Consider the following 27,903-nt stretch of genomic DNA (forward strand, 5'->3'; position numbering starts at 1 on the left):
GTAGGTATAACTTACTACACCTTACTAAGACCATGCTGTACCAGCAGGACAAGCTGCATGCACAGATTAAAAACAACACGAACTTAACAAAAATTCTGAAATGACTGACCGTCTATGTGTTTATTCTCCAAATATCTCATCTTATCATAAGCATCATGAATAAGCCCAGTAGGAACCTAGGCTAATATCTGTTTCACTTTGCTTTATCAGAGGGTTTTTGATCAGAGGGTTTGCATACAAACATAAAATGCCCTGTTTATGATAATCTTTCAGAAGTTTGTTTAGCTGTAAATACCCACTCCATATTAGACTCAAGTTCTCCGGTGATTTGTAGGTTAAGAGAATGCAGAAGAGAATCTATGGGGCAGGTCATGCCAGGTGTCTTCTGCTTCATTCTTTCCTGTGGCATTTTATTTCAGGTGCAATTCAGGATGTGTTCATCATCAGGCTGGTTCATTTCATCGTGGTTGAGCGGGTGGAGGGAGAGGGTAACAACAGGATTCAGAACTCGCCCCATCTCTCCATTCTCACCCTTTGCCCTTTTCTATAGTCACAGGGAACGTCCCTCAGTTCCCAAGTCACTGCACTTCCTCTCTCTTATAGGACTTTGCAGGCATTTTTCTCTCTGTAGGAGTAAGGCTGGAGATTTCAGTTCTGAAACAAAGCTATACTTTATTGAGCACTTACTGTTTTCCACAAGCTACGTTATGGCATTTCATGCATTGTGGCAGAGGGTCTTTATTTTCTAGAGAAAGAAAATAAAACCTGAACTGGCTAAGCCCCTTGCCTGTGATCTGTCAGCTGGTGGAGGAGCAGGGTTTCAACTTCAGGTGTGTCTGACTCCAAAACTGAGGCCCATAACCCCTATGCTGAAACACCTCTCTTTCTCACTGAATTGATCCTTTTAGGAAACTCAGAATTAAAATCGTTAGCTCCTTTTTTTATTTCGCATCTTCAGTATGTAACAAGTCAAGCCTCACTATATTTTGAAGAAGCAGAGAAAACATCCCTGAGTTGTAAGAAAGTGTTCTTTATTCTGGTCTACACAGAGAAGTCATTATAGCCCATGGATTTTAAGTCACTCCCGAGTAACCAAATCTTTAAAAATAACTTTAGCCTGAATTTCTGCTCTAAAATAGCACCCAAAAAAAGCGCAAATGAATTTTGGTTGACCTCACCTTCAAAACAGTTTGGGGTTTGAGCTAGGAACCAAAGATTCAAGCTAAGGAGGTAAAGTGGTGAAAAACAATATCCAGAGAATATATTAAAACATGGGCAATTTGTCCGGGTCAAAGAAAAATGAAAAATGTGGGAATGAACGTCCCAACAGCTGTCTGGCTGAATAGAGCCCTTGAGAAGTACACACACTGTTTGAAGCAGGAAGGTCAGATGTTGTTTTGGTTGTAACACATGGTTCTTTTTAAACCAAGCATAGCCACGCCTGTGTGGCTGGTCTGTCCGGCTGCCAGTGCAGATCCTTAGCTGCTATGTATCACAAACACAAATGCCAAAAAACAACGACATGATTTGCTTTCAACCAAGTGGTATGATTGAATTCTTCCCTTATCACCAGCATTTCAAAACCCACATGTGGGACAGGCTTGAATAACATGCATTAGGCCGTGTTACCTTCACAGAAGCTCCTCTGTAAATTGGTCCCTTCGGCATTCTGACGTTCTTAATTTATGCCTTATGTTGGCTATGGTGGCATACACCCTTACATCTCCTACTTAGCTGTGGGCCCCACAGATGCAGGCACTTGAATAAAACAGGGCTTTCCACATTGTAATGTAGGGACTTGTGGCCTGAATTTTGAAATAAATAAATCCAGTGAGTGGTCTCCACCATGTCTAAGAGTTTGCATGCCATACAGTCCAATCTTAGCCGTGACACACACTGGGGGCTGTGGTCTAAGCAACTACATAGGAGACCCTGGTGGTGGCACGTGTCCTTGTGATCTGCTCCTTACACAAGTCACAGACAAGTCCTTTGTTGTTGTTCAGTCTCTCAGTTGTGTCCAACTCTCCATGGCACCATGGACTGCAGCACCCCAGGCTTCCGTGTCCTTCACTATCTCCCGGAGTTTGCTCAAACTCACATCCATTGAGTCAGTGATACCATCCAATCAACTCAACCTCTGTCACCCCCTTCTTCTTTTGCCTTCAGTCTTTCCCAGCATCAGGGTCTTTTCCAATGAGCCAGCTCTCCCATCAAGTGGCCGGAGTATTGGAGCTTCAGCCAATCCTTTATTTTACTACAAAAAAAAAAAACTAAATACAGACTAGGACTAGGCTAAATGATCAAAAGCAGAAAGTGAAACTTGAGAACCAAGCACCGCAAGAGCTTCAACCAACTGTGGAATTAGTTTGTTTGGCAGAAAAAAAAAAAAAAAAAAAAAGACAGTAGCATTTCCTCTGGGTTTGTCCCTATTTTAATCAATCCAAGAAACAGAAATATAATGCTCACCTCTAATCTGCAGCTGCTGCTGCTGCTGCTGCTGCTAAGTCGCTTCAGTCGTGTCCAACTCTGTGTGACCCCATAGACGGCAGCCCACCAGGCTCCCCCGTCCCTGGGATTCTCCAGGCAAGAACACCGGAGTGGGTTGCCATTTCCTTCTCCAACGCATGAAAGGGAAAAGTGAAAGTGAAGTCGCTCAGTCGTGTCTGACTCTGAGCGACCCCATGGACTGCAGCCCACCAGGCTCCTCCGTCCATGGGATTTTCCAGGCAAGAGTACTGGAGAGGCCCAGACATGTTTAATTCCCCAGAATGTCACCCCCAAACGGCTTCACCGTCCGGGGACACAGTCATGCTTCTCCCTCCAGGGCCTCAGGAAGGCTGTGTGTGCCTCTAACACTCAGTGCTGTGGTGAGCAGGTGCCCACAGTGCCTGCTGCACGCCAGGTACCACTGCTCATCACTAACCCCGTGTCACAGACGCAGAGATCAAAGGACACGGAAGCCGAGTAACTTGCCCAGAGCCGCTCAGAAACGGCACAGGCAGGATCTGAACCCAGCTGTTCTGCCCCTCCTGGCCCTTGAGAGAGATTCAGAAATGTATTGTTGTGAGCTTCTGGCCCTCGGCCTGAGACCCGGAAGGGCTTCCTCAGCAATATATACAATTAGGTATTTTTATTGTTGTTTTAGAAGAGGGATATTTCTTGCTTTTTGTACTCAAGTCCACAATTTATTTAATGTCTTCTTGGAAATTTACCTTTGGATCTCTTGTGGTAAAAGAGTCATGAATTTCATTGCTCTGCTTTGAATTTGGTTCTCACCTGATTTTGTTTAACTCTGAAGAGTTTGGTGGGTTGACCCAAAGACCGGGGGAAACAAAACAAAACCAAATCCACAAATAGATGACGATGGCGAAGACTCATTCATACTTAGGCATGCACTTTCCTTGTACATCAAATGCCACTCACTCATAAAGCACCAGGACAACTGAAATTGCACCTTACCACTTTGCAGAAGAGAAAAGCAGTCCTCTGAAGATCCAAGATGACTCTCCCCATGAGAAGCAGGTAGAGTGTCCTCAATCTTGGCCATGCATCTCACTGAAACACTTACTAAACCCCCGCATTCCTGAGAGCCTGAGGACCCAGCCGTTGCCCACCTCTGGCCTCAGGCTCCTCCCCTTGCAATGCTGCAAGTGGCAGGGCCGTGCTTCTGAACAGGAGGGCTCAGCCACTCAGCTCCAGTCAACTTTAATGGAAGATACACGTCTAAATTTCCATGTACTTGTGGAGTAGCCACCTCTTACATCTGTGGGCTCGTATGGACTCCTGTTTCCAGTGTAAAGAGATGGTCAGATTTTGTTTAAAAAAGACAAAATCCTTCCCTTTGCAGTGTCTGTTTTTGGCATTTGTCTCTGAAGCATATATAATTTCAGCTACGAATGTTCTCACTTTTTTAGAAAAAGCCAAAAGAAGTTTGAAGTTTCCTCTAAATTAAAAACGCCAAGGCACATGCAAAGCTACTCTTTCTCAGAAAACTGTTTCTTCATTATGACCTACAGAATTCACACTTGCTTTATGACGACACTGAAATCCCCTCTTACAGTCAGTGTTAATGTGATGTGGGTTCTATTCAAAGTTAAAGTCAGAGACTGAAGACTCCAATAAGGATCTCTGTTAAATGAGGAAAGAGAGAAATGCGTACACATACAGGACTCCTACCTAAGATTTCCTGAGGGAGGACAAGCGGCTTCAAAAGAAGGTCCTGGCTAAAGTCATAGTTTTAATAAAGCTCTCTGAAATCATGACCCCAAGGTGGAAAGCAATACAGAAACCATGACTAATCGCCACGTTGCAACCAGCACCTGCTGGCCTGGATGCCGTGGGCATTTCAAAGGAGCTGCAGCTGTTGTCAGGGGGCCTGGTCTGAGCCTCCGCCTGCACCCTCCCCGCCGTTGCCTTTCATAACCTCAAGTGTCCCACCAAATAAGACACCACCTGGCAGCTCCAAACAGCAGAGTCAAATGAGAGAAGTTCATTTCATTCCATCATTCCCTTGGCTGCAGAGTAGTACATCTTACATTGAAGAGCGTTATGTGTGAATATCCTCGAACCTGGATCTTTGAGTGAGAGGAGCTCTTCACTTATCTTTTCCAGCCTCCTATCCAGCACAGGATTTACTTTCAGAGCATCCAACAATTCACTCAGCCTCTGTTTATAAGAATCTAGACTTGAGTTCATTAAAATGCAAGGCAATTTATTTTTTCCTAACTACTGGAAGTCTTCTATATAATAAGCTAAAAGTTGACTTGATGTAAATGTGCCCGTTTGATTCCAACTCCTCTCTGGAGAGGCACAGAATACGGATTTCTTCTTTGTCTAGACCAGAGCTCAGCAAGCTACTGCTCCTGCCTTGGTAAAGAAAGTTGTACTGGAATAAAGCCACGCCCATTCTTTCAGCTGCAAAGGCAGAGTTGAGTAGTTGTAATGTTCTAATATTTACTATCTGGCCCTTTATAGAAAGTTTTCTGACCTCTGTTCAATCTAGAACAAAGTTTCTTAAACTGTCTACAGTGAATGATCAATTTTTTAAAAAATTCCTAGCCTGCCACTGACCAAGATACTTTTGTAAAATTCATTACTTAACAATTATTAGAAACAAAAATGATATTAGAAATATGAATGATGCAATCATTAGATAATCTCTAATGGTTGTACTAGAGGAAATACAAGACTAGATGTTTTATTAGACTTTGCAGATATAAAATTGCATTCCAATAAACATAACTGGAACAAATATAACAGGAAACAGAAAAGAATTATAAAAATTGTTCATATTTTTACTAAAAGTGTACATTTAGGCAGTTAATATGAAGAATCACAGTTGCATTTGCAACTTTTTTTCTGTTGCTCAACTGTCAGAACTAAACAAAAAGTTTACTTTGAAATACCAGTTCCCCATATTAAATGTCTATACACACATTTCAATCAAACACTATGACTGCGAGTATTCCCAGTGGTGAGTTTTCTGTTTGTTATCTAATTTAGGTTTGATTGACAGCAACCACTCACAGGGGAAAATGTGCATCTCAAATGCTTCTTTGTTTTAATACTAGCCATCATAAAGAAGCCAGTCTCACAGAATATGTTGAGTGGGGCTTACCTAACAGTCCAGTGGTTAAGACTCTGCCTTCCAAATTGGGGGGTGCAGGCTCGATCGCTGGTCAGGAAGCTAAGATCCCACATGCTTTGCAGCCAAAAAAAACAAAACATAAAACAAAAACAATATTGTAACAAATTCAATAATGACTTTAAAAATGATACACATTTAAAAAAATAAAGAGGTTTTTAAAGTAATTTTTAAAAGCTTTGACTATTCTTTTTTACTTTTTTACCAAAATGAAGTAAGTGATGCTATATTGTCAAAATTCATATTTAATCCACAGTCACTAGCTAGTTTCTACAGTAGTCTTTCTGTAAAACAGTGGATCCTGTACATTATACACTTTGGGTTATGCTAGATAAACTGGTCTTGAAATGTCACATGTAACATGGACCTTGTGAGCCCAACACACAAGCTGGTCTCAACCCCATTTAGTAAGACAAGTCCAGTGATCATGAACTTGGATAGCACAGCCATGCCAAATGTTGACAAATGGTTTTAATACTTACTCTCAGTGTCTGAACTCACCTCACTGAAGACTGGTTAGGGGACTGTCAGCCCCTTGACCACACTTTGAGTTGCGCTGTTCTCGAGTTCCTCTTTTCTAAACCAAACCATTAGTCCTTTCAATCATCCTTCATAGAAGGTTGTGATGTCTAGATCACTAGCCAACCTGATTACTCTACTCTAGAAATATATCCCATTCCACGTGCCCCTTAAGCTGTGGCCCGTTGTCCCTAATGTATGTTACTGGTGCAGAATACAGTGGGGCTGCACCTCCCAAGTGTTGAGATCCATGCTTTTGGTCAGATATCCTAATGTTACCACATTACACAGTTAACTCATATTAAGCCTAAATATGCTACAACTCTCAAGACTGTTGATAGGAAGGAAGACTGTTCCATCCCACACATCCTGTAATAGGTTTGTGAAGTTAAGTTCTTCGTGTTTAACTTCATGAAATTTCATCTTATTAACAGGCCATCCTTCAATTCTGTTAAGATTGTTATGCATCTCAAATCAGTATTCTCTAACAACAATAATTAGTTTCATCTTGCACTTTAAGATTTAGCTGGCATTTTTACATATAATCTCATTTGATTCTATTGGCAAACCATGCCAGATATGTGCTGTTATCATTTCCATTTTACAGCTGAGAAAATTGAGTCTCAAAGTGAGTGCCTTGGTTAAGATCACTTAGTAGACCTGAAGGGACAGGATGGGGGCAGGGTGGAAGGGAGGTCCAGAAGTGAGACGACACACATATACTCATAGCTGATTCACTTCATCGCACAGCAGAAACTAACACGACATTGTAAAGCAGTCGTCCTCCAATTAACAACAGAAAAGATCACCTAGTGAATAATCTGTGCCATCTTCACAGTTTAATAACATGCATCCTTCTGACTCATTCAACTTATTCTTAAAATGGACACAGCCTGAAGGCGTCCTGCGTCAGTTGCTTTCAGTCTTTCCATCACCCTCTCTGGTGGAGTTACTCAACCAGCTACTCACAAAACGCTCTGTAGCCTCCAGCAGTTTGGCATCTTGGCCTTTTGTCAGTTCCTGGCTGAAATCCAGATACACCATGTCCCTAGTATTGCCCTGGTTTACTAAATCGTTGAGATAAGAGAATAAAGTTAGTTTGGTGTGTCTTTTTCTCATAAAAACATCTGACTCCTAGAGGTTTCTATTTTGCATTTCTAAATAATCATAAACTATTTGTGTTTAGCCTCAAAAAAAAAAAAAAAAGATGAAATCTGATCATCTCCTAAAGAGTACACCTTACATTTATTTTTGGAGAGTCTGCTATGTCCCTGAGCATCTGCTGGGCCCTGAGTGTATAAAAAACTAAAACTGTGGTGTTTTTCATGCTGTCAATCAAGGCCCATTGGTAGATTATCAGATGAATCTGATGAGTTGCAAACAACATTAAAAAAAAAATGAAATGGACTAAACTAGAATATAAAATATCAGAGGATAAAGATAACTGTGATAGGATAAATTTATGTATTTGTTTATTCATTTAGCTTTAGTGTAATTTGTATATGTGCCTTGAGTTGTGCTGGAATTTTTTTTTTTTTTTTATGAGTAGCTAACATGTATTGAGCAATTAGTATGTTCCATATACTGTTATCAGTGCTGTATTACTTCCTTTTTTTCTTCCTCAGTTTTATTGAAATATAATTGACATATAGCACTGTATCCGTTTAAAGTGTGCAGCATGATTTGACTGACATACATCATGACTACCACAGTCAGCTTAGTGAATATCCATCATCCCAGAGATACAATGCTAAAGAATAGAAAAAAAAAAGTTTTTCCTTGTGATGAGAACTCTTAGGACTTACTCACTTAACAACTTTCATATATAACATACACAGTGTTGATTATATTTATGGTGTTTTACATTGCATCTCTAGTACCCATTTGTAACTAAAAAATGTATTTCTTATTGTATGTCACTATCAGTAGTTTCAAAGATCCTGCACCAGTGGGAAAAAACAGACACAGAATCATGTCAGTACCCTCTGGACATACTCTGATAATTGCATACTAAAGAAGATAGGTATCTTTTCCTTTTTTCTCTGTTTTATTTTTGTTTTTTATTGCTTTGATTTTTGTTTGTTTGTTTTGGTTCAAGCCATCTAAATACTGCAAAATTTCCCTGAACTGTTTGCCTTTTTCCCCAGGAGTTTACCACTTTTTCACATGCCTTGGTTGGGTTGTAAATATCCCTTTTTGCCGAGAGCCAGTATAATAAGCTCTTAGAGCCCAGCAGACAGGAGTGGGCTTTCCATCCCTAGCCCGCAGTGCCCAGCTTGGCATCTTTTCTAAACCAACATAAAGAAGTCCTTCTCCAACTAGTGTGTGGTTTGCTAGCATCGGTAACCAAGTTTGGGATTGCTTTAGAGAGCTCACTGGAGCCAACACTAAATGTTGTAGTTTCTATTTTTAAATATCTGTATTTTCTTTAAAAGCATATCCTTCTTTTGCCTTCTCAGAAACTATTTGCTAAAAGGTTTTTTTCAGAATGTTTACTTAATATCAACTTCTCCTAGCTTCCTGAAATATGACATGAAAATCCAATAAACTCAACCTTCAAACTGTCACAGTACCTGATATTTAAATGGCCCTCAGATGTCAGGGTTTATTGTATCCATCACAGGGAAAGAGGAGGTAGAAAATGCTACGAAGAAAGGATATTTTTGAGTCTTCATCCTAGAGTCTTGCCCTTTTTCCATTTGTGCAACTTTTTAAGCTCTTTCGCCAAAGTTTTATGCAACTTTTTTAAAACTCAAAGCATTTCCCACCATGCTGCCACAGCTATGAAATTCTCTGTGATTGCCATGGTTTTCTACTTTCTTCCACCTTATACTTGAAGGTTCAAATTTGTCATTTAGTCTAATCCCTATGAACCTACATTTTCAGGGAATAAGAATGGAAGGATCCCACATTCACTGACTGAGCATCTGTTTATTTTTCCTTGAAGGCAATATATTACGATGTCCAGAGGAGTTGAGGTGGATGCCAAATATATAGAAAGATGGATAAGCCGTCTATCTTACATGGACAGGAACCACAGACGCAACTGAACAAACACGAGAAAATAACAAATAAGCAAAATACCCCTCAGTGAAGGATTAGTCAGTGCATTATTTCATGTAATCCCCAAAGCAAACCTATGATGCAGAACCAATTTTCAGTCCCATTTTATAAATGATAGAAATGCACTTTGGAGAGAGTAAGCAACTTTCAGACAGTCACCTACGTCTCACTGGTACTGCTTGCACTGGCAACCAGGTCTTAGAACAGGATGCCAAAGTAAAGTGAAATAACACTTAGCCCAATTAATATATATATACACATAGAGAGAGAGAGAGCAGTTACTCTCTGCTTAGCATTGGGGAGGATATAAATATGAATACGACACAGAAACGCGGGCCCTGGTCCTGATGAGCTTATCTGTAACAGTTGAGAGTAGGTGCTTGGGACATGAGATTAAGATAGCGTTATAATAAATGTTATAATAAAGATCTAAACCGCATGCTACCGGAGCACAGTGGAAGCATAGTCACTATCTTGGGGCTGTCAGGAAGGCTTCAAAGAGTCCCATGAAGCTGAGTACCCAAGGATGGTCAGGGACCAGGGAAGGACAGGGTACCCTATAAACCCTTTAGGCTCTTAATCCTGTCACATAGCTGGGTGTTGGGCCTAGTTGCAGGTTAGGGAGCAGAATGCAGGAAGATAGGGAGGAACCGCTAAAATAAGAAAAGCACATTGGAGTCAGGTTGAAAGAGCTTCAGGTTGAAAGTTAGGTTGAAAATGCCATACCCAAACTTCGGAGAGCTAAGGGGAACGGAAAGTGTCTAAACTTGGAAACCCTGTGATTGCACTTGGAGTACACTCTGGAAAGCCATTTAGATGGAGAGGATGTTGGCCTGGTTTTTACAGTAATAACCCAGCCAGAGGTGCCAAGGGCCCGCACTGGGGAATGAGAGTGAAGATATGAACAAGGGAGCAGATTTGAGAACCATTTCAGAGTTGAGTCTCGATAATACGCATAATGAAGAGGAGGAAGGAATGGATAATCCAGTTCATCTGAAAAGGAAATTATTTATATGTCTGTGCTGGGCCAGGCCCAGGAATTTGCAGAGATAAACAAAGCCATCTCTGGATTCAGGGAACCCAGACTCTCCTATCTCAGGGGCTACAAATTCAGGCAGAACCCAGACGTAAGAGAAACATGTGAGGTGTATGACAGGGCAAAATGGTGAGGCCATAGCACCCAGATACCCATGTCCCAGGAAGGCACTCGGATCCAGGGCTGATTAAAAACAAGAAGGCTGGCCCGGTGGTGCTGGCTGGGATGGGACCTTCCTCCACCAAGAATCCCTAGAATGGCTCCCAAATTTCTACTTCCAGGAATTTGGAGATAATTTGGCTGTTAACTTACATGGGAACATATGCTAAGAATCAAGTCTGGGAGACTAAGGAGTATTGGCTTTGAGATCTAGTGGTTCTGAGGCTCAGAAGAGGAAAGCTAGAAATATGGTCCTAGGGCTCCGTAAAGAGATTTAAGGAAAGAAGTAAGTACCTTCTATGGCAAGATTAAGTTTCTACTCAAAAAGGGAGAACTGCAGGTGTTTTATATTTAGCCTGTCTAACCAGATGATAATTACATCCTCTATAGTCGGTCCACGAAGCTTCTTAGGGAGGAAGGAAGGAAAACTGAAGAGAAGAGAGCTGGACAGGTTGAGAAGGGATCTTCCAGCTACTGGGAAGGAAGAGGGCATCCAGGACAGTAAAGATGGTGCAGGGACCAGCAAAAGGGTCCACCCGTGAGAGAGAGGGAAGGACGAGGCGGGGGTACCATGCCCACGCTCCCCAGACTGCCCTCTCACCCCCGCCACCCGTACATTAGCATCCTGCTGCTGTTTTCCAGGGTGACGACTCCGATGAGGAAGATCTCTGCATCAGCAACAAATGGACTTTCCAAAGAACCAGCCGCCGGTGGTCTCGCGTGGACGACCTCCACACCCTGTTTCCTGGAGGAGACAGAAATGGGTCGTCGGGAGACATTAGGATGAGAAACACGACCAGCAGTGAAAGCGTCCTCACGGATCTGAGCGAGCCTGAGGTCTGCTCCATTCACAGTGAAAGCAGCGGCGGGAGCGACGGCCGCAGCCAGCCAGGTGGCCACAGCACCGGCCGGGAGGCCTTCGAGGGCCCCGGGCAGTACTGCACCGACAGCCCAGTCATGCTGGATGCCGCGCTGGTGGGCAACAGCCTCCTGCCGTCCCCCAAAGACGGGCTCCAGCACCCTTTGCACCCAAAGAATGAGAAGCCCAGCCGGGCCAGAGCCAAGTCGTTCCTGAAACGCATGGAAACGCTGCGAGGGAAAGGCTCACAGGGAAGGCAGAAGGGGCGGACCGGGGGCCTGGTGATCAGCGGGCCCGTGCTGCAGCAGGAGCCCGAGTCCTTCAAGGCCATGCAGTGCGTCCAGATCCCAAACGGACACCTCCAGAGCTCGCCCCCCGCCACCGGCAGTGCCGGGCTTCCTGGCCCCACCAAGTGGGGCGCTGAGAGCAGCCCCTCGGAGAACAGCAGCAGTGGGGGGAGCACGCCTGGCCTGAAGGAGCGGAGGTGCCAGGAGGCCCACAAGCGCGGGGGCATGTACCTCGACGACCTGGACGTGCTGGCGGGGACAGCGCTGCGGGACGCGGGGGACCGAAACCACCACGCGCACGAATTTCACTCCCAAGAGAACTTGGTGGTGCACGTGCCCAAGGACCACAAGCCAGGAACCTTCCCCAAGGCGCTCTCTATCGAAAGCCTCTCGCCAACAGACAACAGCCACGGGGCGAACTGGAGGACGGGCAGCATCTCCCTGGGCAGACAGCCCAGCCCGGGGGCCAGGGAGCCCAGGCTCATGGGGTCCTGCCACAGGGCGAGTCGGGTCAGCATCTACGACAATGTCCCCGGCTCCCACCTGTACGCCAGCACCGGGGACCTTCTGGACTTGGAGAAGGATGACCTCTTCCCTCACCTGGATGACATCCTCCATCACGTCAACGGGCTCCAGGAGGTAGTGGATGACTGGTCCAGAAACGTGTTACCCGAACCACAGACACACAGCGCCGGAGAGGCTGGCTCCTCCCCTTTCCCCTCTCCCAATCAGATCACCTTGGATTTCGAAGGCAACTCTGTCTCCGAAGGTCGGACCACACCCAGTGACATGGAAAGAGATGGAGCATCTCTTACTGAGTCAGAGGCCGCTGGGGTCAGAGAAAGGAGGGACTCGGGAGTAGGGGCCTCTTTGACCAGGCCAAACAGGTTGGTGGCATGGCTTTGTGAAATGAGGTTTAAATCCATTTCATAATAATTATGGTCTGTTTATTTAACAAACATTTATAGAGTACCTTCTAACTATTTAACACTGGTCTAAGCGATGTACGCGGTTGGGAATTATTTGAACAGTAGTATGTCTTTTGTGCAGATTGAATCCATGTTAACTCACATTTGTTTCTCCCAGTGTTTACCCTTTAACTCAATCTTGGTTTTATGCGAGAAAAAAAAAAATTGAACTTCTTATGTGCAAAGCACTGATGACAAGGCCCATTGCCTGTGCACAGGCTCTTTCCATGACCTTGCCAAGCACCTCTTTTGCCAAATCTTAAATTTTTAAAAAGTTCTATGAGAAATTTCTGAGATCTAAGGTGTATACAGTACTTCATATGTTTATTTTGACTTTAAAATGCAGATTACAAAGCACATAAAAGCTGTTTTACTATGACCATTTCATAAGCACCTTAGATAAATGGCCCTGGAAAGGGGTAACCAGTAGGAACAGCCCTACTGTATGTGCTGCTGGGTCTCTCCTGAGGCAGTGATGTCTCTCGGGCTCACTGTTGTGCAGTCACGTCAGGAGAGCTTCATCTGCACCTGTCACAAGTCAGAGTGTGGAGTCAGGACAGCAGTGTGACAGTACTCTACAGCTCCCAAACGTATGTGATCTCTGTCTCTGCCTCTGTCTGTCTGAACGTCTCTCTCTCTTACACACACAGTCTCAGGTGCTTTCAACACTGTGGGAATGGATTTAGCAATAAACCAACACATAAAATTTATTATATCACTTATTTAAGCCTCCTAATGGTGGCTCAGACGGTAAAGAATCTGCCGGCAATGCAGGAGACCTGAGTTCGATCCCTGGGTCGGGAAGATTCCCCGGAGAAGGGAATGGCAACCCACTCCAGCATTCTGGCCTGGAGAATCCCAGGGACAGAGGAGCCTGGCAGGCTCTGTCCATGGGGGTTGCAGAGTTGGACACGACTGAGCAACTACCACCACCAATGAAACGGATAATGACTTCTTCCAAAATAGTTTCTTCTGTTTGTTCTGTGCATTTTACGTCTTTTCTGCTCCATTTGCTCTGTGACTCTCTTGGCTTGGAAACTATTTTGATTAGCTACTTAAAAATCGGTAACATCCCATGTTTTCTGACAAACCCATCCCCTTTGTGACTGGCTTCTCTGACGGTCTTTCCGGTAAAGGCGACTCCGGTGGAACAGCTTCCAGCTCTCACACCAGCCGCAGCCATCTACGGCATCACCCCACATCAGCAGACAGACAGCCGGCCAGCTGAACCTGCTCCAGCGCTTCTCGCTGCTCCGCCTCACGGCCATCATGGAGAAGCACTCCATGTCCAACAAGCACGGCTGGACGTGGTGCGTAGCCCATTCGCCTTGGAGGGGACCATTCGTTCCAGGGCTCAGTGTGTGATGGCAAGCACTTCAGTGTTTGCTTTCTGAGTTCTAAGTAATCTGTTTGTTGCCTTCACTGCCACTCTCCTGGAAAAAAAAAAATGCCCAGAGTTCTTCCTCAGTGTCTGCCTCTGGTCTGCCAAAGCCTGGATGAGATATAGCCTGCAGGAAGCATTGCTTTATTTGTAGCTCTCTGTCAGTTTCCAGGGAAGGCAGTCAGGCTCCAAGTAAAGAGTGATTAGTTGTGAACAGAGACATTAAAAATAAACTTGCCATAAAGTAATTCTGGCAGTTTGCAAAGAAAACATCTGTTTCTTGTACCTCCTGGCCCAATGCAGAGCTCCACACTTAGAGCATTGCTTCATTCTGAGAGCACCAAACTCTTCAAATACAGTTCCGCTCTTATTTCATTGGCTAATAAAAACAAGACTATGCAGTAAACCTTTGGAATAAGGAACTCACAAAAGCATATGTTGGAACTTGAATGTGGACCGATTTTAGACAATTTGATGGATTTGGAAAAACATAAGATGTGCTGCTAATTGTCATATGTTATATATTATGCACAAAGAAGAATCGGCAGTGCTTTTATAAAATATAATAAGAAAGTTATAAATTGTGTGGTCAAATCAACATATGCTTGTGTATTAAAATTTTCTTTAAAAAGTACAACTGGTTCTAGAAAAGTAAGGGAGATATTAACATAATATTTTATCTTCTTTCTTCCCCAACCCCAACCAAATTTCTTCTTCCTGATGTAGTTTTTAATTTTGTTTTGTTTTGTCTTATTGGGGACTTTAAAGTGTTTATCACTTAAGAAGTATGTCCGTCACAGTTAAACTGGAATGTCAAGTGCTTGATTTGAAAGCAGGGTCATAAATCCATTCTGCTAATGTGAATCACCCTGTTTAACAGTTAGAGGCACAGGGCACACACAGTCCTTCCAATGTAATGTGAATAATCAAGGGAGAAATGTTGAATTCCCCAGCGCCTGTCAGATGTTCCAACAAAAGCTTGGCTTCCCTCTTGCTTTCACAGCCTCTCCCCGCAGTGTGCTCCACGAGGCGTGCATGACCTGGTTTCTGTGAATTCTAGGGCAGTTCCAAAGTTCATGAAGAGGATGAAAGTTCCCGATTATCGAGACAAGGCGGTCTTTGGCGTTCCCCTCATCGTTCACGTCCAGAGAACTGGGCAGCCCCTGCCACAGAGCATCCAGCAAGCGCTGAGGTATCTACGCAGCAACTGCCTCGATCAGGTAGGGTCGTCAGTCCCAGGCACAGGCCAGGCAGCACAGAGCACCAGCCAGACCAGATCCATCCAGGGTCAGACAAGACCTGCCTCTCCGAAAGAAAAGGCACTGTCGTCTTTAAAGGTCACTGTTTAATTTGAGGATGTTTCCTCACTGGCAACTTGAAGGACACCCTGGAGTGACTGCAGAAAGCTAACGTTGATCATTTGTACCTGTGGTGGCTAATTTGTGTTCCCCGGAAACTGGGAGTAAAGCTATCTACCGCATTTCCTTTTAATTACGGTCTCAGTGCCACCGTTGATTTCACAATGTTCTTTTATCCCTGTTTGTTTATTTTTAAACTAGAATTAGGTGTTTGTATCTCTCTTTATTAATTTTTTTTGAAGCAGCACCGTAACTGTTTATATTTTTTATTTATATATTTTTTAAATGTGCAAGTAAAATATGAAAATAGTATCAGCTAAGTTAAATATCCCTTCATCTTGTGGAGTTAATCGAAAAGCTCAAGCTTAACAAAATTTTTGGAGACCATTTTCCATCTCCAGGATTGTGGAGGCCTCCACAGTGGTGGACAATGAATGGTCCAGAGTGCAACCTACTCTATGATTAACCAGGCCAGGCCTTTGCTCCTCTGAATTAATACTCATTAGTTTCTCTATTAGGCATTCTGTCCAAAATAAAAGCCATGTTTCCGCTTGATCAATTGCAACCTTGAGTAGTGGGGGTATTTTCAAGCAACTATTCTATAATGGCTTCTATTCATCTTACTCTTTAATACCATGTGAAGAATCTGTGCCAACCTAAGGTTATTTGCACTTTTCATTGATTTACCCTTGGCCTTAAGCTAAGTGGAGAGGAATGAGCTAAGCTACCTGAACTCATGAACTGATGTCTTCTCCACCCCAGTGCTGAGATCATAGTTAGAATCAAGATGGTCTCTTGATGAATCAGATAGCAATTTTCGATGAAAAAGACCAGGAGTAACTTCTTCATTCAATGCCATCACTGATTGAACTCAATGCATTATTCCCTTTTCCCTTCCCGCTATTAATTTAGATAATACACACATCTACATTTTTTTCATATTTAGATGTTACAGTGAGGGTAAACATGGTTGCTGTTACCGTTGTGGTGATGATGGCTGCTTTGTTTGAGGAATGGCCTGGATGGCTTGCCTGTTATTTCTCAGAAAGAAAAGCAACAGACCACTTGTCTAAAACGAACAGCACTCATTTTTGGCAGATGCCCCAACATTAATTGATTTGTGGGTAACATCCCAATAGAGCAATCCAATGAAGCTGATAGTTAAGCATTAGTTTTTTTTTTAATTTTGTAACTTTTAACCAAAGGCACACATTAATCAAAAGTAGGTCTATGGGTATTTTACTGAGAAAACTTTTTGGAGAGGTGGGCTCGAACATTTACTGACACCCTGGGAATTCCCTGGTGGCTCAGATGGGAAAGAGTCTGCCTGCAATGTGGTGCGGGAGACCCAGGTTCAATTCTGGGGTCGGGAAGATCCCCTGGAGAAGAAAATGGCTTCCCACTCCAGTATTCTTGCCTGGAAAATCCCATGGCCAGAGGAGCCTGGCAGGCTACAGTCCATGGGGTCGCAAAGAGTTGGAAACAACTGAGCGACTCCACTTTTCACTCCAATTAATCTCTTTTGCAGTCCTCAAAGCACTGCCACCATGCCCTTCAGCACAGGACTTTTAAGCTTCAACTGTACTTTTATTGGACTATTAGTATAGACCCAGGATTGTATTTTGTGGAGAGTAGCCTGCTATTCAGACATGTTTTTCCAAACTTCTCAATTTTCATAAAGGTATATAAGACTCATCTCCCTTCTTGGCTGATTCTGTTAGAGTCTTTGGCTCTAATGCTTATCAGCAAATGCTATGTTAAGAGAAAACAGGGTTTGTTCCGGAATGCTGAAAGTAAATGCTGCAGTCCATATACACTCTTCACTCAATAACTGTAACCTTTCTTAAGTGCCCGGCATGTTTCAGGGATATTAGGTATCCTGTGCTCACTGCCTCATTCAATCCTGTATCCACCCAGGGCAGGGTTAGCCCCCAGGTGGCAATGGTGGAGCCAACATTTGCTTGAAAATCTATCTCCAGGGTCCAAGTTTTTAACAAATGCATTTCAGTACCACACATTAGAATTGCTTGTCCCCAGTGATTTTGGGGTGATGCCACCTCTGGCATTGAGGGACCCTTTGAGAAGTGGCCCTAAACAACTCACTGATGGATTCAGTGTCAGGATTGTGTTGATGATGCTATTCATTGTATCATGTGGTGTCTTTTCTGTAAGAACCAAAGAATTTGTCTTCCTCAGGCCCCAGTACCTGAAAGCATTGTTGTTTTGGGGATAACTGACCTGTCTATATTAGTTACACCAGGCTCATTCAGCTGGATATGTTTTCCTCTCTACGTTGGCTGCGAGAATTATTGAAGCCAAATGCACATTCTGCCTGTAGTTAATATATGTAACTTGAGGGCGTGCATGAGTTTGCATGAATTTTGTGTGTGAACCTCATTCCTACTTCCTGCTCTCCTTTTCTATCCTTATTTTCCTTTGCTCTAATGGTCTCATCTATGATCCTTAATTTATAGACCACTGTAAGTCACTTTGAATTCTTTCCTAAACAAGATTGGCTACACATGCATTGTAATATCACCATTCCACTCACCACATAGTCTTTATGTAGAATGGAAACCAGTCCTGCCCCCTGTAGACTCCGAATAAACACGTATCACCATCACTGCTGCTGTTATTGATGCCAGTCTCCTGTTTGAAGCAAAAGTCTTTCAAATGGAGGGAAGGAAAGTGGCACCAAATCCCCCTCAACCCCTGCTCCCTGGCTTATGCTGATTCTCTGTCTCCATTTCAGGCCTGTAACTATTTTCTTTCTTTTTTTTTTTTAATCTGAATGAGCACCACCCTAAAAAACAGTATGTTGACAAAGCTTTGTAAGAAAAAGGCTCATTTCATGGACATGGATACTGACTGTAAATGTAAACACAATGAACAAGTCAACCCTTCTCTTGTCTCTGTCAAAAGAAAGAATCTGTCAGATCTCAAAGGGACTTTCGCCTTAGCCAGTCCCCTGCTTAGGATGCACTCAGTGCCAGCAAGGACCCCCACCTTCATCAGCAAAGAGTGTGGGGCGCATACAGAGGGCCCCCTCTGGTCCCTGCAAAGAAGGCAGGCAGTAACAGTAAGAGATGAGGGGAAAGTAGAGAAACATAATAAGAAAACCAGGCTCAGGAGGAAGACCATCCTAGAGATTTAAGAGCCAACTCAAGCAAATAAAAGCCAGTGAATCAGAAAAGAAAGAGGGACCAAAGAAAAAGGAAGGAGGACCCACCATATAAGTGTTCCTCATTCACCAGTGGCACCTCCTCTGAACTGAAGACTCAGGTCTACACAGGATCCTGAGACCCCAGCCCCACGACTGTGCAGGACCAAAGGGTCTAGGATACCCTTCCTCTGAAGCATGCTTGACTGACTTCTCTGCTCCTCCTTTTACGTGGTCCCCTTCAACCACCTTCTAGGGCTGCCCCAAGGCTCAGCCCCTCACCCCACAGAGGGAGACTCCCTCCCTGCTCGGCCCCTTCCCCTCAGGCTAAGCATTCTTCTCAAACATGAGGATGTCATGGCTGAAGACAGCCTGACAGAGCCCTGAAACGGGGCCACCTACATCCCCCAGTACAGAACATCTTTGTGATAAAACACAGTGTATCCATTTTCACCTGAGCAGTTGGCTGAAGATGAAATAAGGATGTTTACCTTCGATTATGAATCATTTCAGACATGGCGGTGTGTGAAAGGAGCCGGGCTCCATTGGCTAAGCTTTTATTTCTGCCCTAAATCAGCTGCACAGAAGGGTAGATGATACCCAGGTTATACCCAGCTCCTGATGAGTATGGAGTCATGGCCATGAGTGGCTGAACCTGCAAGGCTCCACATAAGAACCTGCTACATACTGCTCTCAGGCACCTTTCTCTCTCTGGATAGAACCAACCTTTCTTCATTAGTGGTGCACATCCCTAAAGAAGAGGAAACACAAGTTCTGATAAACATCATTAAGTGCTGAAAGGATTAGCATAAGCAGGATGCCAAGTAGGAGATTTCACATTATTTAGATGAAACTTGAATTCTAATGCAGCACTCATGCCCACGCTCTCCTTCTGATGGAGCAGTAAGTTTTAAAAGCCCAATTATGCCATGAAGACACTTCATACTCAGTACAAGGGTCCTCAACCTGCTGCCTACCTAGCATCATAAAATGAGTGATGTTTCTGGGTCTGTCTTTTAAATTACACGTTGAGTCCTTGCTTTTCAAAGCTGAGTGTTTAGGTGGAAGACTAAAGAGAGAGGACAGTAAAACCTGACCAGAGGGACACTCATCATTCATCCTTTTACCCTTAAAATGAGAGATGACCTGCGAGAGAGAAGCTTATGAAATGGATTTTGCATTGCTGACCACTACCCTTCCCTATTAAGAGAGGATGTTGGAGCCATACTTTCTGGTACGTGAGAGCAGGCCCTGCTCTGTAATTTGTGGAGTCTTGTACAAAAGGAAAAGTGCATAGAGGTTATGAAGAATTTCAAAATGGCGACCACAGAGCGTTAAACCAAATGTGGGTCCCCATGTGACTACCTAGGTCACCAGGCCACCAGTGACAGATGCAGAAGCAAATGAAAGACATTTCACACATCTTGGGTCTTCTTCATAATGAAGCTGAAGGGCCTGGAGTTGCCTCCCATCGGCCACAATGACCACGGAGCCCTTATAAGAAACGCATTTTCAATGGTTTCTTTGGTCCTCCACTTTTTACATACAAAAAGAAATCAGTCAGAAATGCACATTTTATCACAGTTCTGAAAGCTTTTTGAAGAGGAAGTGATGGTTGGCAATCCCCGGAACCCCCAGCCCCGGCTGCTCTACTATAATGGATAAGAAAAGCTCTTCCCTCTGGTCCCAGAAGAAGCTTCTACTTGACTCACCAGGGAGTTTTCCACTGCAGGGACCTGAAGCCCTGCCCTCAAATGGCTTAAACAATAAAAAATTCCCACGGTCACATAACAACAAGGCAGGTAGTAGGGCAATTCTTCCATCAGCTCAGTGCCATTTTTGAAGACGGGGCCCTTCCCATCTCTCTCTTCTGCCATCCTCAGTACTCCATCTGGAATCTGATTTCAGACCACCTTTACTTTTATTAGGCTTAGGGAAAAAAAAAATTCCTTTGGTGCTTCCAACAAAAATCCACAGAACCCTCAGATATTTCCCACGTCCTCTGGAAGATAAGGGTGGGACGGGAAGGTTACTGTCAGAATTTGAGGCAGAACAAATAAATACCTGACAACCCTCTGGACATCCTGTGAGATCTGAAGTCGGAACAAGCAGCGCAGAGCCAGCGGCTGGAGAGCTCCAGACACGTCTCAAATCGTTAAAATAACAGTATCTGCTGAAACTAGAAAGAAACTTGGAGACAGAACAGTGCAAAGAAAGCGTCCCTGGGATGTGTGTGTACCTGCACCTCACATGCACCAGAATCCACGCCAGCGAGACACAAAGGCTAACGAGGAACATGGTCCTGCCACGTACACACACACACTCACACACACACACACACACACACACACACACACACACACACACACACACACACACACGAATCCATGCCGGCGAGACACAGAGGATAACGGGGAACCTGGTCCTGCCATGTACACACACACACTAACACTCACACACACACACACGAATCCAAGCCGGCGAGACACAGAGGATAACGAGGAACCTGGTCCTGCCACGTACACACACACACTCTCACACACACACACACACACACGAATCCATGCCGGCGAGACACAGAGGATAACGAGGAACCTGGTCCTGCCACGTACACACACACATTAACACACACACACACACACACACACAAATCCATGCCGGCGAGACACAGAGGATAACGAGGAACCTGGTCCTGCCATGTACACACACACACTCACACTCACACACACACACGAATCCATGCCGGCGAGACACAGAGGATAACGAGGAACCTGGTCCTGCGACGTACACACACACACTCACACACACACACACACACACACACACGAATCCATGCCGGTGAGACATAGAGGATAACGAGGAACCTGGTCCTGCCACGTACACACACACACAGTTGTCAGCTTTATTCTTTTTATAGAACATGATCAGTATTTCTCCACCGTCAAAAACAATAATAACAGGAATTCTCGGATGGAATACTCCCAACTCACAGGAGGAGCTCTGTTTGTGAGTCACGCTGAGGAATTCACCTCCGGGGCACTTGGCTTCTGAGAACTCGCGTGCAGGGCCCTGAGGCCCAGTCCTGGGCCTCCTTCCAGAATTAGAGATGTAAACACACTGAGGCCGGGTCTCACTCTGATAATCACTTATCTGACACCTTGAACTTTTCTTTTGACAGTACATGCTTTCTTCTCCTGCTTTTTGATGAAATTTGGAGTAGTTGCCAGAGGAAGAGAAATGTTCTTTAGATTCTTCTTGGCAACGTTTCTGCATTTTCTAGGCGTTCCAAACCTTAAGAAGCAAAAAGAAAGCGATTAATGTTTTAAGTGACACTCCGCCTGAATATCCAATTCTGTGGATATTTGGGATGGTAAGCCTCAGAATGCAGAGAAGCATTACTAAGGATTCTGTCTTTATTGCCACAAAAAGTAGCAGTGTATAATTTCCCCTGCATTCCGTGCCTCTGACGTATACAAAACCCCGAGTATTCCCTAACTGCTTGGAATTCTTCCCTTGCTGTTACTGCAGTTCGAAAGAGTGAGGGCTGCTCTCCATTTATAGCAGCAACTGAGAGAGCTCTCCTCAGATGCCGGAGCTCGGGTTGAGGCCAGCCTGGCACACGGAGCGGCCAGGGAGGCGTGACTCTCCAAAGCAGAGTAAGAGCAGCCAGCGTTGACTCCCAGCCCTGCCGCTGCCCACCTCTCTGACCTCTGGGAGCGTGGAAGCGGGCCAACCAGGGAGCCCTTGGGGAGTGAGAAGAGTGCAGATGGAGGGTTGAGGAACTGGTTTTGAGAAACTCAGTGCCCTGCAGGCATTTAAAAATAACAGACATACTAATTCACTGTAAGCCTGGTCTCCCAGAGAAGCTCAGTTCTTTTGGGGTGGCGGTAGGTCCCCTCAAAGAGAGCCTACAGCGTAACCTGGAAACCGCTGCAGGACCTGCCATCCCCACAGGGCTCTGCTCCCCCTTGCTCGTTCCTGTTGGGGCATCATCCCCATGGTGCCCTACTGCTCCATTTATTTGTCAAGCAGAAGAGTCTAAGTGCTAAGAATGAAAAAGGCATAAGACAACGAACGTCTTGAAGTCTGAAGAAAAGCCACTCAGGAATCATTCTCACCAGAGCCATAGCTTACATATGTAACAACTAACCATCTAGAGTAGTAGGTGCGTCATATGAGAAGCATATGTCACAAGGATTCTGGAGAAGGAAAAGCATAGAAATAAGACTTTTCAATTAAAATACATGCTTATGATATTATTTTATTTCATGAACACATTCCCAATAAACCTTTGCCTCAAAGGGGCATTGGATGGGGTTACTTATCTGGTATCCATCAAACCTTCCATTGACGGAACTTTTTCAAAACCCCTACTAAAGCGCACACAACCAGAGGACAGGGAATTTTGTCTGGTCTGCTCACTGATGACTCCAAGAAGTTATAAGTATGCCTGATATATAATGGATATTTAATCACTACTTGTTAACTAAATGAATACAATAATAATATCAGTGGTGTTATAAGACTTGACAGGTTACAAAGCACAATCACATCTATTTTCTCTGTAGCCCTGTAAGGTGGAGTACTATTATTATTTTCATTTTGTGGGAGAGGAAGTCAGTGTTCTGCTACTGCCCAGAGTAGCTAAATTAGTAATTTATAATTTACTAGTTTGGCCACAATTCCAGCTCACCGAGTCCTGGTCCCACTGCCTTCCCATCACGCCCCAGGTGCTTGCCGTAGGAAGAAAATGTCTGGGGCCAAAGGCAGCCTCACTGACACATCCCTGTGGCTTGTTTCAGGTGGGTCTTTTTCGAAAATCAGGCGTGAAATCTCGAATCCATGCCTTACGTCAAATGAATGAGAACTTCCCTGAGAACGTCAGCTACGAGGACCAGTCCGCTTACGACGTGGCGGACATGGTGAAGCAGTTCTTCCGGGACCTTCCCGAGCCTCTTTTCACCAACAAGCTCAGTGAGACCTTCCTCCACATCTACCAGTGTAAGTGGTACAGTGCCCAGCCTGTTCTTAAGCGCATCCATTCACCTAAAAAAAAAAAGTACGTAGATTGAATTTTAATTGTACAGGTAACGCATGCATGCATGCTAAGTTGCCTCAGTTGTATCTGACTCTTTGCAACCCTTTGGATTGTAGCCCACCAGGCACCTCTGTCCATGGGATTCTCCAAGCAAAAATACTGGAGTTAGTTGCCATGCCCTTCTCCAGGGGATCTCCCACTCAGGGATCGAACCCACGTCTCCTGCAGCCCCTGCATTGCAGGCAGACTCTTTACCGCTGAGCCACCAGGGAAACCCTACAAGCAATGCATGAAGTATATAAAAGTTACAAGAGTAAACTTTGTTCACACTTTGATATGAAAATCTCCAATTTTATGCATTTGAAAATACCTTTTGACATCAAAATCTTCCTTCTCTCAATAGGGGTTTGTGTATGATATATTAAAAAAAAAAACTAACTTTCAATGTAATTTTAATAAATTTAAAATGAAAAGGGACACAATAGAATTTATTTTACATACAGGTGTTTTTAAAAAGAACGCATTTCCTTGGTATACATGAAATCCAGATGTGTTAAAAGGACTAGAAATCAAGGGCAAATTGTATTTTAATACCAAGCATTTTAACTGGTGAAAAGTAAGCAAAGCTAATCAAGGCTTAAGCTTAATTGAACTAGTTTATATTTTCATTTAGAACTTTTTAAGTGATGTGAAGTTGATAATGCTCAGTGAAGCCCCTATAATTAATAATTGAAAATAGCAATTATTGATTTAAAGGCATACCCTGCTAAAGGTAGCTGCTAAGGGCAGGAGGAAGGATATTAGAAATGAACATGTGGCTTCTTCCTTGCGGCACTGTCACACAGCATCTGCAGGGGCTTCCTTCCAGGACTCCCCAAGGACACTCAGGTCCCACCGTCAGCTTTCCGTATCCTCGACTGGGCATCCGAGGATTCAGACAACCTCAGGTCAGAAACACAGTACAGGATTCACAGTTCATTGAATCTGCAAATTCAAGATCCAAGTATAGGAAGAGCTGACTGTGTATTTATCAGGAAAAAGCACTCGCCTATTAAGTGAACCTGTGCAGGTCAAACCGTGTTGTTCAAGGGTCAGCTGTAAGTATTTAATGGTCCAAGTCTCAATTCTTCAGGAAAAAAACACTCGGCCTGGGACTTTTGAGTTTTTAGCAACATATGCGTGAGATGGACCTTGACATGAAATTGATCCAACTCGAAGAAGATTCCTGCTTATTGAGAATTCTTTACTAAATGTATTTTGGAGTTTGCAATATTGCAGACTCAAAAAGGATTATAACAAGTACCACTTGTCAAAACAGGATAAAGTAGTGACCCACTAAATAAATATTATCTTGTCAAAATGAATAGGTTAAGTTAGTGATACAGGTTGCTGGAGCCTGCTGCTGCTGCTGCTGCGTCGCTTCAGTCATGTCCAACTCTGTGCGACCCCATAGACGGTAGCCCACCAGGCTCCCCCATCCCTGGGATTCTACAGGCAAGAACACTGGAGTGGGTTGCCATTTCCTTCTCCAATACATGAAAGTGGAAAGTGAAAAGTGAAAGTGAAGTCACTCAGTCGTGTCTGACCCTTGGCGACCCCATGGACTGCAGTCCACCAGGCTCCTCCGTCCATGGGATTTTCCAGGCAAGAGTACTGGAGTGGGGTGCCATTGCCTTCTCTGTGATGGAGCCTAAATTCAGGGAATTCATGTTTCTGCCGTAAGAGGTTGAGCTGCGTTTTTTCAGTAAAACCTCCCTTATGGTTTGGAAGTAGTATATATGAGTCTTTACATGAAATCGGTTCTTGGGTTATGGTTGACAATAGTCTAAGGTTAAAGCCAGATTATTTCCAAGAGATAGGTGCTTTCAGACTCACAAGCAAAAAAAAAAAAAAGATCAAAACAGGGTTTATTTTAGCTGAGCAAACATTTACTGAGTTCAGCTTATGTTCAGGGCACCGTGCTGAGCACTGCAGAGCACATGGATGAGTAAGACTTAACTCTGCTCTTAACGCATCTTACAACTTAGGGAGACAAGCCGTACATAGATAACTGCAATAGAGCAAGACTAGAGACATTACACGATAAGTTACAAAGAGCACCCAAGGGGGTCGAAATGAGGAATAAGGACTTGATGGAGAGGTGACAACTAAAGGTTGAGATACACGAGGAACACATGCTGAGTGAAGCAAACAGCACATGTGTCAGGCGATTATAGGATTTCCGTCTGGCTTGCAGAAGGATAACTGTGCAGTGAAGCATCAAATGACTCCAAAAATTAGACAGAGGCCCGTACCCAGGAAGGGCACTGAACATTAGAACAGAGGGCTTATATTTGATTCATGAATCACTGGAGAACCTTGGGTGTTGTTGAGGGAGATGACCAGTTACAATGCTCTCATCTATAAACACAGGACCCAAAATCCAACAAACAGTTGTTTAAACAATAAAGACATTATATAATCACACAAGACAGAAAATCTGCAGTTGAATAATTCCCGAGTCAGTTAATTCAGGGACACCATGGCTGAAGTGCACCTCTCTTGGTTATCCCCTTAAGGTCACAATAGGACTTGCCACAACTTAGCTTTATCATGTCTTCCCAAAATCACATCCAAAGGCAAGAGGCCAGCAGACAGAGTCTCCTCAGGCATGTGTCTTTTTCTATCAGGGAGATAAATTTACAGAAGCGCCTACCTTTTATCTTGGTCCCACAGGCCAGAAAATATACATTTTTCTAAATGTATACCTAAATCAATCACTGGAGAGAAGAACGGGGTTACCGTTTTTGGTTTAGGCCAGCGTGGGTTGGAGAGAAGGGCCCAACCTCCCTGAGCACAATACAGCCCAAACCTGAACAGAACATGGCCTTTCTTAGAGAGGAAAGAGAGAGCAAGTATTTCCCAGGCAGCCAAGCTTGTGCTGCAGGGCCAGTGTCCATCAGAACTGCTTATTTGACCTGTGAATCCGGAAGTGGTGAACAGGAGCTACCGGGCGGGTAGGGTCAGGTAGCCAGCACATTAGTTGAGGCTCTGAGTTACCTGCAGTGACTTCTAGTAGCCAGACTAGAAATAACAACATTCCAAGGATAGACTCTGGAGTCAAGAGTTTTCCAATGACTGGGGAAGAGGCCACTCCTCCCAGGTGGCTCGGACAGTAAAGAATCTGCCTACTAATGCAGGAGACGCGGGTTCGATCCCTGGGTGGGGAAGATCCCTTGGAAGAGGATATGGCAACCCATTCCCAGTATTCTTGCCTGGGAAATCCAAGGACAGAGGAGCCTGGCCGGCTACAATCTGTGGGGTCAGGAAGAGTAGGACATGACTAAGCTATTAACACTTCACATTTCTTACTCAAGTGAGCTCCTGATGGTGTCTTTCACAGTGAAGGGGAATAAGGCAGTGCTGCTGCTGCAGCTGCTAAGTCGCTTCAGTTGTGTCCGACTCTGTGTGACCCCATAGACGGCAGCCCATCAGGCTCCCCTGTCCCTGGGATTCTCCAGGCAAGTACACTGGAGTGGGTTGCCATTGCCTTCTCCGATGAGGCAGTAAGTCAGTCCTAAAAGATCACTAACAGACACAGCCAGGGGGCAGCAAAATGCAGCACGGAGCACCCATTTTTCTAGGATTTTCCCTCTTAGTTACCTCTTACTGTTCAGGCCAATCTTTCAAGCCAGTGTGACCAGGGCCCCACCACCACCGTCATCACCACAGGGACCACCCAGAAGGAGAACAGCTTGAAAGGAGGGGGCACCTGGTTCCCCTTCCCGAAAGCCCTGGGTATCCTGAGAGATGCTTCACAAGCTGGGGGGGGGGGGGGGATGGACAAGAGGTTTGAAACAGGTGAGGTGGCAGACAGGTGAGTATGAAAAGCCAGCACGGAGTGCTCCTTGCGAGTCCAGACTCGTCGTTAAGACCATGAGTTCTGGTGTGAGACTGGGGGGTTCAGACGCCGGATCTGAAGCAATGACTGCTCTGTGCCCCCCAGCTGTCCTCACGGTCACTGTTGATGACAGCGAGGACCCCGAGCATGTTCGCAGGAAGGTAGCGCACTCTCCCCGTCCCCCACCGGCTGCAGCTGGCCCTCTGACGGCCTGGCACCCACTTTTCCACAGATGTCCCCAAGGAGCAGCGGCTGCAGGCAGTGCAGGCGGCCGTCCTGCTGCTGGCCGACGAGAGCCGGGAGGTGCTGCAGACGCTGCTGTGCTTCCTCAACGACGTGGTCCACGCGGTGGAAGAGAATCAGATGACACCCATGAACCTGGCCGTGTGTCTGGCCCCCTCCCTCTTCCACTTGAATTTACTAAAGAAAGAAAGCTCCCCCAGGTGGGTTTTTCTCAACAGGAATGTTAATCCTAAACCAAGTATTCCCCAGGACTACTTAAAAAAAAACCTACATGCTTCGCACTTCAACCTGGGGATCTGTTAGCACTT

General features: G+C 44.6%; 1 protein-coding gene and 2 long non-coding RNA genes across 17 annotated transcripts in view; 1 reads left to right on the plus strand and 2 right to left on the minus strand.

Annotated features, from left to right (window-relative positions):
- The window catches only part of STARD13 (StAR related lipid transfer domain containing 13), a 396,772-nt gene that overhangs the window by 360,097 nt on the left and 8,772 nt on the right, over positions 1-27,903 (plus strand). For 10 of the 15 annotated variants that reach the window (XM_081551860.1, XM_081551858.1, XM_081551856.1 and 7 more), the window contains 5 exons: positions 11,064-12,454; positions 13,672-13,845; positions 14,977-15,136; positions 23,237-23,435; positions 27,585-27,795. In XM_081551860.1, the coding sequence (XP_081407986.1) occupies positions 11,064-12,454; positions 13,672-13,845; positions 14,977-15,136; positions 23,237-23,435; positions 27,585-27,795 (2,135 nt within the window). Of the gene's footprint in view, positions 1-11,063; positions 12,455-13,671; positions 13,846-14,919; positions 15,137-23,236; positions 23,436-27,584; positions 27,796-27,903 lie in introns of all 15 variants that reach the window. The other 5 variants (XM_081551853.1, XM_081551852.1, XM_081551847.1 and 2 more) reach the window with 1 other exon arrangement.
- Positions 1,015-11,166, minus strand: LOC145530457 (uncharacterized). The gene is made up of 7 exons (XR_014071803.1): positions 11,038-11,166; positions 8,737-8,807; positions 7,133-7,230; positions 5,618-5,701; positions 3,460-3,783; positions 2,467-2,612; positions 1,015-2,254 (listed from the first exon to the last, which is right to left on the minus strand). It is a non-coding gene; the product is annotated as an uncharacterized LOC145530457 (long non-coding RNA).
- On the minus strand, positions 13,218-22,053 carry LOC145530456 (uncharacterized). Its single transcript, XR_014071802.1, has 5 exons — positions 20,499-22,053; positions 20,147-20,332; positions 18,926-19,185; positions 17,826-17,923; positions 13,218-13,968 (listed from the first exon to the last, which is right to left on the minus strand). It is a non-coding gene; the product is annotated as an uncharacterized LOC145530456 (long non-coding RNA).

The sequence above is a fragment of the Giraffa tippelskirchi genome, chromosome 12 (assembly GCF_054371585.1).
Source record: "Giraffa tippelskirchi isolate mGirTip1 chromosome 12, T2T-mGirTip1v1.2.pri, whole genome shotgun sequence".
NCBI classification, from domain to species: Eukaryota; Metazoa; Chordata; class Mammalia; order Artiodactyla; family Giraffidae; genus Giraffa; species Giraffa tippelskirchi.